Source organism: Balaenoptera ricei, chromosome 20 (genome assembly GCF_028023285.1).
Source record: "Balaenoptera ricei isolate mBalRic1 chromosome 20, mBalRic1.hap2, whole genome shotgun sequence".
Taxonomy (NCBI): Eukaryota; Metazoa; Chordata; class Mammalia; order Artiodactyla; family Balaenopteridae; genus Balaenoptera; species Balaenoptera ricei.
The window spans coordinates 18,719,460-18,737,666 of NC_082658.1; the positions used below are offsets into that span (position 1 = coordinate 18,719,460).

General features: G+C 37.4%; 1 protein-coding gene across 2 annotated transcripts in view; it reads right to left on the reverse strand.

Moving 5' to 3' along the window:
- Window positions 1-18,207, reverse strand: part of FBXL20 (F-box and leucine rich repeat protein 20) — a 114,510-nt gene that overhangs the window by 14,490 nt on the left and 81,813 nt on the right. For both annotated transcript variants that reach the window (XR_009499368.1, XM_059906637.1), the window contains exons 7-9: window positions 6,069-6,164; window positions 4,307-4,433; window positions 2,956-3,030 (exon numbers count right to left, since the gene is read on the reverse strand). Coding sequence is in view for 1 of the 2 variants with exons in the window: in XM_059906637.1 (XP_059762620.1) it covers window positions 2,956-3,030; window positions 4,307-4,433; window positions 6,069-6,164 (298 nt within the window). In the remaining variant the exon portion in view is untranslated. The remainder of the gene's footprint in view (window positions 1-2,955; window positions 3,031-4,306; window positions 4,434-6,068; window positions 6,165-18,207) is intronic.

An 18,207-nucleotide genomic window follows, 5' to 3' on the forward strand; every position in this document is an offset into this window, starting at 1 on the left:
GTGCTCATTTCTGGTGCAAAGGGAAGAAGCTATAACAGGGTTCTTTTAACCTAATGGGACTGACAGGACTGGGAACCGATGGGGTGCATCATGGTGTAGGTTCAATTAAATGATTTTAAAACCTAGAAAACAGATAAAAACAGCAGTATTTTAATAGTATAAATGCATTTACAAGTTCAAAATTGATACTGATATTAAGTTACTTTAAAAAAAGGAAACAACCTGTGGATCATAGCTGTAATCTCATATCAACCATAAATCCATTTATTTCTAAATTTTAGTTTTATAACATAAAGACTATCCTACATGGAAACAACCTAAATGTCCATCGACAGACGAATGGATAAAGAAGATGTGGCACATATATACAATGGAATATTACTCAGCGATAAAAAGGAACAAAATTGAGTTATTTGTAGTGAGGTGGATGGACCTAGAGTCTGTCATACAGAGTGAAGTAAGTCAGAAAGAGAAAAATAAATACTGTATGCTAACGCATATATATGGAATCTAGAAAATTGGTACTGATGAGCCTAGTGGTAGGGCAGGAATAAAGATGCAGATGTTGAGAATGGACTTGAGGACAGAGTGGGGGAAGGGGAGGCTGGGACATAGTGAGAGAGTAGCACTGACATATATACACTACCAAACGTAAAATAGATAGCTAGTGGGAAGCTGCTGCATAGCACAGGGAGATCAGCTCGGTGCTTTATGACCACCTAGAGGGGTGGGATAGGGAGGGTGGGAGGGAGGCTCAAGAGGGAGGGGATACGGGGATATATGTATGCATATAGCTGATTCACTTTGTTGTACAGCAGAAACTAACACAACATTGTAAAGTAATTATACTCCAATAAAGATGTATAAATAAAAAAGACTATCCTAATTTAATGGAGATAAACAGTTGTATCCAACTCCAATATAATTTTGTATGTTTTAAATTATTATTTTAAAATGAAAAAAGAACACAAAAGATGTTACATTAAAAAAAAGATGTCATGTATAAACATCTTAACATGTTGGATATGATCAGCATTTTAATTTGTCCTGATAGATTTGCTAATTTTGTGTAAGCCTCAGAATAAAGCTCTCCTGTCATTTCTGTTTAATCAAACAGTATTCTTAGGTTGCAAGGACAACTGAAAATAAAATCAAACTTTAAATATTCACTGCTTAAATCAGTATGTTCTCAGTATTATAGAACTGAAACAACATACAGATGAAAAAGGGATGCTAAGGCAGATACAAGATCTGTCATGAGAATAAACTGATGAGGCATATACACATGTAGAAGTACCTTAAAAAAGTGCCACACAAATGTGACGTATAGTTATTACTAAACAAGGATAACTGAAAGAAATGTAAATAAAGAGAGAAGCAGCAATCCATAAACATGCATATTTAGCAGGTCAATGGAGTTTGTGTCACACATTATTAACAAAATACTGGGAGGGTTGTGCTGCCTTTTCTTTCTTAATGTTTTGAAGTCTATAAGGGATTACTGAGGAAGAAAGTCATATTACCAATACTTTAAATTGTTAAAAGAGTAAAATCTACTAAACTTTTATGTTTTCAAATTAGTCAAGAAAAAGAGACTGCATTAAGTGTGTACTTTGGTCACTTCAATAGTTTTGGGCAGAAACTTCAAGAAGTCTCATGAATGCTGAGAATCATTTCATCACACTGTACAGAATGACAGAAGGAACGACTCATGCCCTAAGATCTGGGTGAAGGTAAACAGTAAAATAAACATATGACAGAGCTGGTTCTTTAGGCTTACCAATTGGTTTCTGTCTGCTGGAAGGGTAAAGGAAATGAAACTAAAATGGCAAACGGTAGGTATGGTATATATGTATTTATATGTATGTGTGTGTGTGTGTGTGTGTACGTAACACACACACACACATATACAGAGTGCACATGTGTATATTTATGTATGTATATAAATAAAATCTGAAGATGTGCAAGAACAGTTTTTTTCCTATCACTGTAAGATGATGGTTTCGTGTTTACAATAGCTGTGTAAGATCTTTCTTTCAGGCCAAATATTTGTTTCATAAATGAAAGTAGGCAAATTCTGGTAGTTAGCAACTATGGAAATCAAAATATCATTCCTTTAACTCAGTCTCTAGGAGCCTCTGAAACAGATCGCTATCAGCACCATCCCTTAAGGGCTGGAAGCGCAGGGTGCCTAAATTGCACAAAACGTGGCCCTGTATGTGTCACCTTTAAACTAAACAACCACTATGCTGTAAAGTTTCAGGTGACCAAACAAGAAGGGGAGAGTATTATACACAGAAGGCTTAGCAAAAACAAAGAACACCCTCACCAACTTTTTTCATTGCTATGAGAGGCTCTCACTCCAAGGCAACACACATATGCAATTTTCAAGGCAAGAGGGAAAAGCTAAAGGTGTATTGTCAATGTTCTAGGATCCTGAATAGTTTCAGCAAATTCTCTGAGCAAAATTCAGGGGGTTTGGGATAGACACAAAAAAGCTGATAGTCTAAACAAGCCAAATGTGAACTACAAATACTACTTGAAAATAATTTAAAGGGTACATTTTGCTTGTCATCTGCTTATATCAATGATTCCCAATAGTCATTACTCACTGATAGATGTTAGTCGGTGTGACTGCAATTAATTTACCAAAAATATTTTAAATGCCGAAGTCTGTGAATAATTTACTTCTAAAAAGTAGAGTTTTCTTAAGTAGAAGAGAAAGGGGTGGAGCTACAGTTTAGCTTATTTGGAGTTCTGTATAAGCTACCCTCTATCTCATCTATGTCAAAGCCCCTAGGGGCGAGTACTGTTGAGCATTTAAAAAATCATCTATGATTACTGCGTCCCCAGGGCTGAAGTAGACAAACTACTGGTCTTTATGACTGAAACTCTTACAATAATATTATTGAAATGAATTACTAATACAGAAGAGTTGTGGGAAGGACTGCTTACTAAGCAAGTCTGCAAGTTCAAAGTCACCAGTTCAGGACAGTGTGCACCTATGTACTTGAGAGCTTCATCTTCTAGCTAGAAAGATTAAAAAGAGAGAAGAAATTATTACTGACATTGTTTAAAATCTTTAAACCTTAAATCTTAAAGATTTAAGAGTGTACACATTCGTCAACCCATTCTAAATATAGCCAACCAACTTTCAAAGGAACAAATGAACCAGAAACAATGAACTATGATCATATAAATGTGTAATTCAAATGATTAGTACAGTTATCAGTTCCAACCACGTCAAATTCATATTATCACCAAATCAAGGGAAAGATAAAATAAACATTGCCTAATGTTTATGGATTTTTCTTCTGATAAATTAAAGATGCCTTGCAGCATTTTGCTGAGGGATTTTGAAACTAAAATAACTTTCACATTGCTAAACTCCCTGTAAAGTTTCTTAACAACAAACTTTTGGGAACAGGAGCTGAGAAAGAAATCTGTAGTTATCTGCTGCTGGAAGATCAGTGCTATGCGTACAGTGCGGAGAACAGATGGCAAGTAATTGACTATAATCATGCATCCCAATCAATATTTTTCAGGATTCCATAAATAACCAGGAGCTCAAGTTGTTGTTTTAAGGCGGTCATACTTTCAAAGCTCTGTTTCAAACCGTGAAAATCTTCCCTTCATGGTGAAAGAATGAGGGCATTTTTTAATAGAATACAAGGCATGGTTTTAGCAACCATTAATAAAATAAGGTAATAAGAGCCTAGCCCTACTTTGTCAGTCACTTCTAAACCCACTCTTGATCATTTCCTTCCAGGTGTTGTTACCATGTCAATTCCTTTTTTTTTTTCCACTGTAAAACACTGAGATACTAAAATTTTTAATGACAAAATATGTTGGATTTGTGATGTGACTGGCAGGAAATAAGCATCAACACTATAAAATGTAGGTTGCTGTATACTTGGCACATTTAAGAAAAGCTCTTGGTAGTTAAACAACTAGTGGAAACTGCCAAGACTGTCTTCCTTGCCTATCCAGTTCAAGGTCTCAGGCAGTGACAACATGCCAAAGTTGTCTTTTCAGATTAAATTACATGAAAACCTTCTTGCCTGTGGCACCTGTTCCGTGTTATGATTTTGTCTCCCCATCTTGCCTCCCCTCAAACATTTATCTTTGGTCAGGCAGGTGTTAATTCTTCTATTTTTTCACTCTAGGGAAAACCCTTTAATTTTTGGTAAGCATGGGTCTTTGGTCAGTAATACACAACAACTACGTATCTCTCAAGCCAACATCTTGGGCTGCCCACCAAGTTCATGGTGCCTCTATCATTCACAAGTAAGACAGGGAGTATTACCTGTGTGCAGCCTTTTAAGAATAAGGCTTTAAGACCTCCACAGCCTCTCACTAGTGCTTGGATACCATCCTTGGTTACTTGGTCACACCAGGAAATGTTTAATTGCTCCAACAGTGGACATCCCTCACTTAGGATAAAACAAAATGAAACAAACATATGACTAAATCCAATTCCAAAGGCACCAAAGTCTCATTTTATTGGCCATCTAGTTGGGGACATATTTACTTAATGTAGATTTAGAATACAGGCAATTCTGCAACAAAAGGTGCATTTATCAACGCTTGTGGTGTTCATGTGGGACTACATCACTAGGAGGGCTAGCTCAAATCCACCTTAACTAACAAGCTCAAGCACAATGCTGTTTTTCAGATACATTAGATTTTCATGGAGGTTTACACTTTTCAAAGTATATTCTTTTTGCACTTATCACAAATTTAACGGTCTCTATATAGGAAATGGAAATTAAGCGACTTGTTCAAGTTAACAGAGTAATTAATGAAGAATCAGATTCAAACTCAATTTCTCTATCAAATAATTCAAGTACTTATCAAAGTAATAATGAGGCCATTTAAACTTTTATTTAAAAAATTACAAAGGATCTGTAAATTTTCTCTCTTGGGAAGTATCTAGGGTACAGTTTCCACAGGCTGAATTTAGGATATATTGTATTAGATCTCTGCCTTCTATCAAACACTAGCTTCATCTTTGATCTTTGATTTCACATTTAAACTATGGAAGAATCCCAAGCTCTATGGCATTCTTTGGAAAATACTGCTTTAATTGTTTTATAAAATTAAGCCAGGGGATCTTGGTTCAAGTTCATTCTTCAACATTAATAGTGTGACTTCAGGCAAGTCACTTCGGGAAGCCTGACAGAACCTCTCTTAAACCAAGATTAGCAGTAGCCCTTCTATGTTCTCCCCAAACTAACGCACTCATTTCTACCATAGCGCTTATCCCGCTGTAATACGACAACACATTTAGTTTTTTTTTTCTTCTACGAGACTCTGAGCAACTTAAGGGCAGCAACAATATCTTATTCAGTTACCTCCCATGGTTGAATCACAGTACCTGGCATTCAAAAATGTTTTAGATTTTTTTATCTGTAAAGTGTCTGTCCTATCTACCTCACAAGATTTCAAAATAAATGAGATCATTTATGTGAATTACTTATGAACTATAAACACTGTTATACTATCTTATTTATTATCCTACACCAGCCATAGATACATGTGTTCAATGCTCATAAGGAAGGTATAGAAGGAGACACATTTTCAGATTACTTACACTCTACTTAACTAAATTTACATTTCGTCTTTTAATGGCTTCATTCTTACTCTTCATAAATGTAACTAATACATGGCACCATGATCTTTTATAAAAGGCTGATAAAAAAGTAAAAGTACAAAGACATTGGGCATTTCACCCTCCTTTTAAGATATATCTTTTTGTAATGTACTTTTAAAAAATACAGTAACATTAATACAATGAAAACTTACTGAGCACTTACTATATATACAGAATCCTGCTAAGCACTTCATTCACGTACAAACTGTACTGTTCTGTTCAAAAATCCTAGTTACCTCTATCATTTCACCTGAATGTGTCCTGTAATTTGGGCAAGTAGTAAAACAAAAGATCTATTTTGAACTACAGTACGTATCTACAAAACATAGTTTCCTTCAATTCCAACTTTATTTTAGTTAATAAAAAAATAAGTATCTGTTCTGATTATTGGACATTCTTGTTGTAAGAAATTTACCTCAGAGCTTTTAGAGACATGTTTGTTATTGATGTACAGGAAGCCAAGTCAAGGTGCCTGAGTTTGGAACAGAACTTGCTAAGGCTAGTACATGTACTGAAAAATGGAAAAAGGAGAAAATAATGAATAAACAAATAAGAACACATCCTACTAAGGATATTAGTATGATATACCAATATCATACACAATTCTCAATAAACAAATAAGAACACATCCTTGGAATATCATACATGACTCTCATGTGTTACAAGAACTGTAAAATTTCCATACCCCAAATAAAAGCAGTTATAAATCCAGGGACCTTTCATGCTGAGGAAGAGGCAGGTTCACAAAGGATAAAAAAAAGCTGTGCTGTTTATGAGAATGTGCGTGAGAGGAAGATGGTGCCTGATTCACATTTGGAAATGTTAGTAGCTATTGACAGCAAACTACATTTGTGCTGATAAGAGATCTACATGCATTTTGCAAATTCAGGAACACCAGAAAGCTAGCTAGTACCTGCCAGCAAGTGGTGAAACATGAAGCCCAAAACCTCTGTCTCTGCTCTTTCACTTAAATCTCTTTCTGCTCAGATAACCTTTTGCATGGCAGTAATGAAAAAATTGGATTTTTGCAAGGTATACAGAGGATGGACCAGTGTTGGGCTGAAACAAACTAAGTTATGTAAATTACTGCCTGCTTTCCTTTATGAATTCCTTAAAGGCTCTTTGCCCACAGTGGTCAAGTTCCTCATTTAAAATTTTTTTTAATTACAGAAAATCTCAAATATACTCAAGAATGAATAACAGAATGCACATGTACCATCATTAAGCTTTGACATTTATCAATATTCTACTATTGCTATTTCATCTATTTTCCTCCTTTCTTTGTTCCAGTATTTTACAGCGAATCCCAGACATATTATTTTACCTGTAAATATTTCAGGACATATTTCTAAATAAGAATTTTAATTCCTTAATGTCTGACACCCAGTCTGTGTTCAAGTTTCCTCAATTGCCTCATAAATGCCTTTGTCAAATTGCCTCTTGTGGTTTTATTTTGCAATTTTGTAATGAACACTCTTTCTTGTGTTTGTTAACCATTCATCTCTTTTCTTGGTGAAATGTCTAAGTGCTCAGGCCTTTTTTCTTCTTTTAATTAATTAATTAATTTTTTTGGCCACGCAGCGCGGCATGCAGAACCTTAATTCCCCGACCAGGGATTGAACCCGTGCTCCCTGCAGTGGAAGCACCGAGTCTTGACTACTGGAACGCCAGGGAAGTCCCAGGCCTATTTTTAATTGGATTGCCTTGTTATTGATTGTAAGAATTCTCTATATATTCTTGATACACTTCTTCTTTAATTTCTCTCAGTAATGTTTTATAGTTTTCAGAGTAGAAATCTGGCATTTCTTTCGGATTTATGTTATCTGCCAAAAAAGACAGTTTTACTTCCTTCCTATTGGTATGCTTTTTTTTTTTTTGGTAAACTTACTGCATTGGCTAGAATCCCCAGTAGAATGTTGAATAGAAACTCACTTTGCTCCTGACTTTAAGGTAAGGCATTCAGTCTCTCACCATTAAGTACATTGTTAGCAGTAGGTTTTTCATGGAAGCTTTTGATCAGATTAAGGAAACTCCCTTCTATTCCTAGTTTGTTGAATTTTTTTTTTTTTTTTGGCTGCGCCTGGAGGCTTACAGGATCTTACTTCCCCAACCAGGGACCGAACCGGGGCCCTGTCAGTGAAAGTGCTGAGTCCTAACCACTGGACCTCCAAGGAATTCCCTGTTTAAAATTTTGATCACGAATGAGTGTTGCATTTTGTCATGTGCTTTTACTGTATCTAATGATGTATTAGTTATCTACTGTTGCAGAGCAAATTACCTCGGAAATGAGCAGCTTAAAACAAGAATTATTTATTATCTCATGGTTTTCATGGATCAGGAACATAGGCACAGGCAGCTTAGCAGGGTGACTCTGACTCCGCGTCTCTCACAAGGCTACCATCAAGGTACTACTGGCCACAGCTGCAATCATCTCAAAGGTAACTAGGTACAGATTCCCTTCCAAGCTCATTTAGGCGGATGTTGGCAGACCTTAGACGATCTAATTCCAAGCTTACTCATTTGGTTTTTTTTAAATTAACTTTTTAAATTAATTTATTATTATTATTATTATTATTAATTTATTTATGGCTGTGTTGGGTCTTCGCTTCTGTGCGAGGGCTCCCTCTAGTTGTGGCAAGCGGGGGCCACTCCTCATCGCGATGCGCGGGCCTCTCACCATCTCCCGTTGCGGAGCACAGGCTCCAGACGCGCAGGCTCAACAATCGTGGCTCACGGGCCCAGCCGCTCCGCGGCACGCGGGATCTTCCCAGACCAGGGCTCGAACCCGTGTTCCCTGCATTAGCAGGCAGATTCTCAACCACTGCACCACCAGGGAAGCCCCTCATTTGGTTTTTGATAGAATTCAGGTTCTTGCTGGCTGCTGGCCAGAGACCTCAGTTTCTTGCCACATGGACCTCTCCACAGAGCTACTCACAACAGGGCAGCTTGCTTCCCCAGAGCTGGAGAAGAAAGTAGAGCAAGATAGAAGTCACAGTCTTTTTGTAACCTAATCTCCAAAGAGATATCCAATCTCTTTTGCAGTATTCTATTGTTAGAAATGAGTCACTAGGTCCAGTCCACGCTCAAGGGGAAAAGATTACACAAAGGTGCAAATATAAGGAGGTAGGGATTATTTGGGGGCCATTTTAGAGGCTGCCTATCATAGTGAGATGATCATGTGGTTTCTGTCCTTTATTCCAGAGGGCAGTAAACCTCACCAGCTGCCTATTTTTATATGGCCGCAAGTCAAGAATGGTTTTGGCATTTTTAAATGGTTGAAAGAAAATTAAAAGATACTATTATGTGACATGTGAAAATTAAATGAAACTAAAATCTCAGCACCATGCAATAAAGTTTTATTGGAGCACAGCCATGCTCATTTGTTTATGTATTGTCTGTGGCCACTTTGTAAAACACTGGCAATGTTTGTAAAACATTGGCAGAGTTGAGTAGCTGTGACAGAGACCATATGGCCAACAAAGCCTAAAATATTTCCTTATCCAGCCCCATAAAGAAAAAGTTTGTTGATCTCTGCTTTATTCTACTAATTATTATGAACTATTACATTAACTGATTTTCAGATGTTAAACCACACTTGTATTTCTGGGATAAATCCCACTTGGTTAAGATCCAACCCTTTTATATGTTGCTGGATTCAGTGTGCTAAAATTTTGTTAAGTATTTCTGCATCTCTGTTCCTGAGGAATACAGTAGTTTCCTTTTATTGTGATATCTTTGTTTGGCTTTGACATCAGATATTTTTGGTGTCAGAAAAATACTGGCCGGATAGAACAAGTTATGAAGTATTTCTTCTTTTATTTTATGAGTGAGTTTGAGTATTGGTGTTATTTTTTCTATAAATATTTGATGGACTCACCAGTGAAGTCATCTGGGCCTGGGCTTTTTTTGCGGGACAATTTTGAATTACTGAATTTACTTGCTATAGACCTATTCAGATTGTCTATTTTTCTGTTGAGTCAAATTTGGTAATCTGTGCCTTCGCAGGAATTTGTCCATTTCACCTAGGTTGCCTGAATTGTTAGTATGAAGTTATTTATGGTATTACCTGATAAACGTTTCATCTGTCTTTTGGCTAAAGTACTTAGTTCTCTCCTTCATTCCTGCTTTTGATAGATTATCAAAAAGAGTCTTCTCTCTTATTTTCTTAGTCTAGGTTTGTCAATTTAAAAAACTTTTTTCAATGAACCAGCTCTTGGTTTCATTGATTTTATGACTGTTTTTGTTTCCTATTTCTCTGATATCCAATCTAATCTTTATTTTTTCCTTCTTCTTTTTGCTTTGGGCTTTGCCCTTCTTTCTATTTTCTTAAAGTTGAAGGTTGTTACTGATTTGAGCTTTCTTTCTTTCCTCTTTTGTGATATAGGAATGCAGAGTTGTATCATTACCTTGGCTGAATCACATAAATTTTGGTAGCTTTTCATTTTCATTCAGTTCAAAATTATTTAGAAGCATGATGCTGAATTTCCAAATACTTGAGCTTTTCCCACATTTTGTTCTGTCATGAATCTCTAGTTTAATTCTCTAGTTCTGGTCAGAGAACATATTTTGAATGATTTTAATCTTCTTCAATTGATTAAGACTTGTTTAGTGGCCCAATCTATGCTCTATCCTGAAGAATGTTCCAGTATGTTTGTAAAGAATGTTTATTCTGTAATCACTGGGTGGAGTGTTCTATCTGCATAGTATGCATTTTTCCATCTGTTTACTTTCAACCTATTTGCGTCTTTGAATCTAAAGCATGTCTCTTTCTTGTAGACGGCACATATTTGCGTCTTGCTTTTTTTTTTTTTTTTTTTTTTGGCTGCGTTGGGTCTTTGTTGCTGTGCACAGGCTTTCTCTAGTTGTGGCGAGCGGGATCTACTATTCGTTGCAGTGTGCGGGCTTCTCATTGTGGTGGCTTCTCTAATTATGGGCCACCGGCTCTAGGCACACGGGCTCAGTAGTTGTGTTGTGGGCTCTAGAGCGCAGGCTCAGTAGTTGTGGTGCACGGGCTTAGTTGCTCTGTGGCATGTGGGATCTTCCGAGACCAGGGCTCGAACCCACATCCCCTGCATTGGCAGGCGGATTCTTAACCACTGCGCCACCAGGCAAGCCCCGGGTGTTGCTTTTTAATCCATATTGATAATCTGTCTTTTGGGTGAAGAGTTCAGTCTGTCTACATTTAATAAAATTATTGATATGGTTGGATTTTCTCTCCCATTTTGCAATCCTTTTCTATTTGCTTCATGCTTTTTTTGAGTTTGTTTTTCTGTGTCTCCTTTACTGTTTTCTTGTTTTAAGTGTACTGTTTCAATTCCTCTGTTGATTTTTTACCTTTTTTTTTCTAATTATTTTCTTATAGTCTGCTCATGGAATACAATATGTATCTTAATTTACCACAATCTATTTCAAAACAATAACTTAGGGACTTCCCTGGTGGTCCAGTGGTAAAGAATCTGCCTTCTAATGCAGGGAATGCAGGTTCGATCCCTGGTCAGGGAACTAAGATCCCACATGCCACGGGGCAACTAAGCCCACGTGCCACAACTACTGAGCCCATGAGCCTCAACTAGAGAGCCCGTGTGCTGCAAACTACAGAGCCCACGTGCTCTAGAACCCACACTCCACAACTAGAGAGAGAAAAAAACAACCCACATGCCACAACTAGAGAGAAGTCCATGCACCACAACGAAAGATCCTGCACACCTTAACAAAGATCCCGCATGCCACAACTAAGACCCGACACAGCCAAAAAAATAAAATAAATTTAAAAAAACAAACAAACCAATAACTTAATTCTCATAAAGCACAAGCATTTTGCTCCAATACATAATGGTTCCCTCCTCTCTCCTTTGTGCTATTATTTTCATATGTTCAAATATATTTCATATATTACTTCTATATATATATTATAGACCTAACAATACAATGCTATAATGATTGCTTTATACCATCTTCTATTTTCTAAAGAAGTTAAGAGAAGATATGAAAAAATTAGAGTCTTAGATTTACCCACATATTTACCGTTTCTGATGCTTTTCATTTACCAATTCCTATGGATCCGAGTTATTGTCTGGTATTTATTTCCTTTCATCCTGAAGGCCTTCCTTTACTATTTCTTGCCAGGCATATTTACTAGCGACAAATTCTCTCCCTTTTTGTTTATCTGAGAATGTCATTATTTTGCCTACATTTACAGAGGACAGTTTTGCTAGATACAGAATTCTTGTTTTTTTCCTTTCAGCACACTGAATATGTCACATGGCTCTGGTTTCCATTATTTCTGATTAGGTCACCCATTACTCAAATATTCCTTTTGTATACATGAGTTATTTTCCTTTTGCTGCTTTCAAAAATTTCTGTGTTCAGTTTTCAACAGTTTGGCCCTAACATGTCTAGGTATGGATATTTTTATCCTTCTTGCGGTTCACTGAACTTCTTAGATCTGTAGATTAACGTTTTTCATCAAATTTGGGAGGCTTTCTGACATTAATTTCTCGCTTTTTTGTTTCTTCCTGCCTCTTTCTATCTTGTCTGGGATTCATTTGCATTCTACTCCTGATGTTGTTCCACAGGTCTCTGAAGCTCTGTCCATTTTTCTTTAATCTTTCTGTTCTTCAGACTGGATGGATAATTGCTACAGATCTCTAAATTTATTTTTATTTTTTTAAATTTTTATTTATTTATTTATTTATTTTTGGCTGCACTGGGTCTTCATTGCTGCACAAGGGCTTTTCTCTAGTTGCGGCGAGTGGGGGCTACTCTTTGTTGTGGTGCGTGGGCTTCTCATTGCGGTGGCCTTTCTTGTTGCGGAGCACAGGCTCTAGGCACGTGGGCTTCAGTAGTTGTGGCACGTGGGCTCAGTAGTTGTGGCTCACGGGCTTAGCTGCTCCGTGGCATGTGGGCTCTTCCTGGACGAGGGCTCAAACCCGTGTCCCCTGCATTGGCAGGCGGATTCTTAACCACTGAGCCATCAGGGAAGCCCTACAGATCTCTAAATTTATTGACTGATTACCTGTTTTTCTGGGGGTTTTTTTCCCCCTAGCTTTACTGACATGTAATTGACATATAACATTATATAAGTTTAAGGTATACAGTGTGATGATTTGATACACATATATGTTGTGGAACGTTTACCACAAGAAGGTTAGTTAACACAATGTTTACCTCACATAAATACCATTTTGTTGTTGCTACGGTGAAAACATTTAAAGTCTACTCTCAAGTATACAATACAGTACTGTTAACTATAGTCATCATGCTATATATGTTTTAGATACTGTATTTCCAATTCCAGAATTTCCATTTGACTCATATTTTACAATTTCTTTTAATTGATATTCTCTATTTGACAAGTTATTATTATCATACTTTCCTTTTGAAAATTGGGTATATAATTAACATGTAACATTATATTAGCTTTAGGTGTACAACAAAATGATTCAATATACATATATATTGCAAAATGATTACCACAATAAGTCCATCCATTACTACGCATAGCTCCAATTTTTTTTTCTTGTGATGAAAACTTTTAAATTTCTTTCTTTCTTTCTTTATGGCTGCATTGGGTCTTCGTTGCTGCGCACGGGCTTCTCATTGCAGTGGCTTCTCTTGTTCCGGAGCACAGGCTCTAGGCACACAGGCTTCAGTAGTTGTGGCACTCAGGCTCAGTAGTTGTGGCTCTCGGGGTCTAGGGCTCAGGCTTAGTAGTTGTGGCGCACAGGCTTAGTTGCTCCGCAGCATGTGGGATCTTCCCGGCGCAGGGCTCGAACCCGTGTCCCCTGCATTGGCAGGCGGATTCTTAACCACTGCGCCACCAGGGAAGTCCATGAAAACTTTTAAGACCTACTTTCCTTTAATTTTTAGAAATCTGATTTCAGTGCACATAATGTGCACATATTTTTATTAAGTTTATCCTTAAGTATTTTGTGTTCTTGGATGTTACCACGAATGTTGCTATATTTAAAATTTCATTTTCCAATTGTTCATTGATGGTTTACGGATACAGAATTAATTTTTGCATACTGGCCATGTTTCCTGTGAACTTGCTAGAACCCTATCATGCCATTTAAAAATTATTTTCTAATCTGTATGACCCCACTTTTTCTTCCCTTATTGTATTAGGTGGACTTCCAGTACAATGTTGAATGGATGTAGTAGACCTAATATAATGCTTTGACCTTAGGGGGAAGTGTTCAGTATTTTATGACTAAATACAATGTTAAAATTAGGTTTTTCATATATACAATTTATCAGGTTGAGGAAGTTACCTTCTCCTAGTTTGTTTAGAGATTTTATCATTAATGGGTGTTTAATTTTGTAAAATGCTTTTTCTGGATCTATTGAGATGATCATGTGATTTTTCTTCTTTGATCTGTTATTAAGTTGGAACTTAATAACACTGACTGATTTTGCATGTTAAAACAACCTTACGTTTCCGAGATAAATCCAAATTGATTATGATTTATTACCCTTTTCATATGTTGCTGGGTTCAATTTGATAATATTTTGTTATGGATTTTTACATGTGCATGTGGGATATTGGCCAGTAGTTTCTTTTTCCTGTCATTTTTATTTTATTTTTGATATCATGGTAATGATGATCTCATACAATGAGTTAGAAAGTTTTCCCTCCTCCTCTATTTTTTTGAAAGATTATTCCTTTCTAAAATATTTGATAGAATTCAGTACTATCCAAGCCTAGAGGTTTTTGTTTTGGTTTTTATTTTTTGGTGGTAAGGTTTTTAATCACCAATCCAGCTTATAAAGATATAAGGCTATTCAGATTTTCTATTTCTTTACAGTTTTGGTAATTTGTGTCTTTCAAGGAAATTATCTATTTCATCTAAGCTGTCAAGTTTATTGGCATAAAATTGCTCATAACATCCTCTTATTACCCTTTGAATCTGTGTAGAAACTTTAGTGATATTTCTTTTTACAGTCTTGGTACTGGTGATTTGTGTCTTCTTCTTTTTTTCTTTTTTTTAAATTAATTAATTAATTAATTTATTTTTGGCTGTGTTGGGTCTTCATTTCTGTGCGAGGGCTTTCTCTAGTTGCGGCAAGCGGGGGCCACTCTTCATCGCGGTGCGCGGGCCTCTCACTATCGCAGCCTCTCTTGTTGCGGAGCACAGGCTCCAGACGCACAGGCTCAGTAGTTGTGGCTCACGGGCCCAGTTGCTCCGTGGCATGTGGGATCTTCCCAGACCAGGGCTCGAACCCGTGTCCCCTGCATTGGCAGGTGGATTCTCAACCACTGCGCCACCAGGGAAGCCCTGTGTCTTCTTTCTTGACTAATCTCGACAGAGGTCGATCAAGCTTATTGATTTTATTTCAAAGAAACAGCTTCTGGTTTCATGGATTTTTCTCTACTCTATGGCCATTTTCTATTTCATTGATTTCCACCATTATCTTTTTTATTTCCTTCCTTTTACTTATTGTAGATTTACTTTTCTTTTTCTAGTTTTCAAAGGTGGAAGATTTGATTTTAAACCTTTCTTTTAAGATAAGCATTTATAGAACTTCCCTGGTGGTGCAGTGGTTAAGAGTCCGCCTGCCAATGCAGGGGGACATGGGTTCGAGCCCTGGTCCGGGAAGATCCCACATGACGCAGAGCAACTAAGCCCGTGTGCCACAACTACTGAGCCTGCGCTCTAGAGCCCGCGAGCCACAACTGCTGAGCCCACGTGTCACTACTACTGAAGCCTGTGCACCTAGAGCCGTGCTCCGCAACAAGAGAAGCCACCGCAATGAGAAGCCCGCACACCGCAACGAAGAGTAGTCCCCGCTCGCCGCAACTAGAGAAAGCCTGTGTGCAGCAAAGAAGACCCAACGCAGCCACAAAAAAAAGAAAAAGATAAGCATTCACAGCTATACATTTTCCTCTAAGCACTGCCTTCAATGCATTCCACAAGATTCGAATGTTGTGTTGCCACTATCACACAGCGAAACTTATTTTGTAATTTTCTTTGTAATTTATTCCTTGACTCATGGATTATTCAGAAGGGTGATATTTAATTTTCAAAATTTCCGGATATGTGCTATTTGATTTCTACTTTAGTTCTGTTGAGGCCATAGAATACACTCAATATGATCTCGATCATTCTAAATTTACGGAAATTTGTTTTATGGCTGATTATTTGGTATATCTTATTGAATATCCCAGTAATGAAAAGCATGCTTTCTGGTACAGCATTCTATGTCACTTAGGACAAGTTCACTGATAGTGCTGCTCAAGTCTTCTATAGCTTTTCCATTTTCTTTTTTTTTTTTTGTCTACTTGTTTTATCTTTGCTGAAAGAGGAGGGTACTATTTAATATCTTTCCATCTACTCTTCTTCCTGAAGTTTACATCATCTGATATTAATAACCACTCCAACTTTCCTGTGATAGTATATCTTTTTCCATCTTTCTACTCTTTTTTTTGGGGGCGTATGTCGCGAGGCATGCGGGATCTTAGTTCCCCAACCAGGGATCAAACCATCACCCCCTGCAGTGGAAGCACGGAGTCTCAACCATTGGGTCTCCAGGGAAGTCCCCCATCCTTTTACTCTTTTTTTTTTTTTTAAGAGAAATTTTCCTTTTTTAAATAATTAATTAAATTTTGGCTGCACTGGGTCTTTGTTGCAGTGTGCAGGCTCTTCATTGCACATGGGCTCTAGAGCAATGGGCTCAGTGGTTGCAGCACGCAAGCTTAGTTGCCCCACGGCATGTGGGCTCTTAGTTCCCCAACCAGGGATCAAACCCAGGCCCTCTGCATTGGCAGTGTGGAGTCTTAACCACTGCACCACCAGGTAAGTCCCTCCCCATCCTTTTGCTCTTAATCTCCATATTATCTTTAAGTTTTCTTGAATTCTTGAGCATATTTGTAATTGCTATTTTTAAACGTTTTGTTGGTCAATTTTATAAACTGTCCTTTCTGGGTCTGTTTCTATTGCCTAGTTTTTCTTCTGGTTCTTCTTCTGGTATCATTTCCTGCTTCTTTGCATGTATTGTAATATTTGATGGAATGCTGGAAATTCTGTATGCTACATTGCTGAGCATCTAGATTTTGTGTCTCTCTTTAAAGAATGTTGAGTTTTGATTTAGCAGGCAGTTAAATTAGTTGTGAATCAATTTGATCCTAAGTTTTTTCCTTTTAGCCTTTATTAGGGCTGGTCTAGTTTAGCTCCACTACCAAGGTGTGACCTTTCTGAAGTCTCTATTAAATGTCCCAAGGTGTTCAATGAGCTTTCTCCATTTTGGATAGTCAGAACTTCTCCCAACCTTATTTAAGCTCTGGCAATTCTTCAGTTCACAGTTTCCCAGTAATTGTTCTTTCCTTATTAGATGTTCTTTGCGCAGCTTCATGGGGTCTCAATATGTGCATATACAGTTTACTATTCAGCCAAATTTGTGTAGATTTCTGTAGCCTTTTTTTGAGTAGCTCCCCGCTCTCCAGACACATTTTTAGCCATGCTGGTCTCCCTGAACTTTGATCTCTTTCTCTTCAAATCAGCCAGAACTTTGTGCTGTGCTTGGGTTCCTTTTCCTTGTGCCATTATCTCGAAAATGCCACCAAGCAGAAAGCCAGGGCAATCATAAGGCTCACCTCATTTGTTTCTCAGTCCTGCTCTGCATGTTGTCCAACATCTAATACTGCTTGTTTTCTATGTTTTGTACGGTTTTAGAGTTGTTTACAGCAAGAGGGCAGTGACTGTAATCAGAAGCAGAAGTCTCCACCTTTGATTTTAAAGTTTGTATCTTTTTTCTTTTAAACTATGCTTAATATATACTAAGTCCCCTACATACGAACCTTCAAGTTGCGAACTTTCAAAGATGCGAACGTGTGTTACATCAACGTCAGGCGTGAGTGAAATTGCAGCTTGCCCTCCGTCTCCTACTGCTGACGATCCTTCAGCTCTACCATCTCCCACCTCCTCTCCCCCTCCTCCAGTCAGTAACTCTTCTTGCTTGTTCACTCGATGCCAGCCTCTGTATGCCAGCTGTTGTACTGTACTACTGTACTTTTCAAGGTACTGTACTGTAAGATTAAAAATGTTTTCTTTATTTTTTGTGGTTTTTTAAATGTATTATTTGTGTGAAAAGTATTATAAATCTATACCGTACAGTACTACATAGCTGATTGTGTCGGTTGGGTACCTAGGCTAACTTTGTTGGACTTACAAACAAACTGGACTTACGAACATGCTCTTGGAACGGAACTCGTTTGTATGTAGGGGACTTACTGTATTTCTAAAGTCACTAGAACATGCAAAATTCTGGACATTAACCAGTCCTTACTTGATAATTTTAAGATATTATGGGTTTTTTTAAATAGGAGTGGTAAAGTTAATGTGCTTATGTTAAAAGCTTTTAGCTTTCAGAAATGCATATTTTAGAAATGCATATTTACAGATTAAATAATACAGTGTCTAGGACTTTTTTCAAAATAAGATAAAATGAGTAAGATAAAAGGGCAGGGGTATAGAAAAAACAAGACTAGCCATAAAGTGATAAGTTCTCAGTTATCAATTTGAAGCTGGGTGAAAGGTTCACTATACCATTTGGTC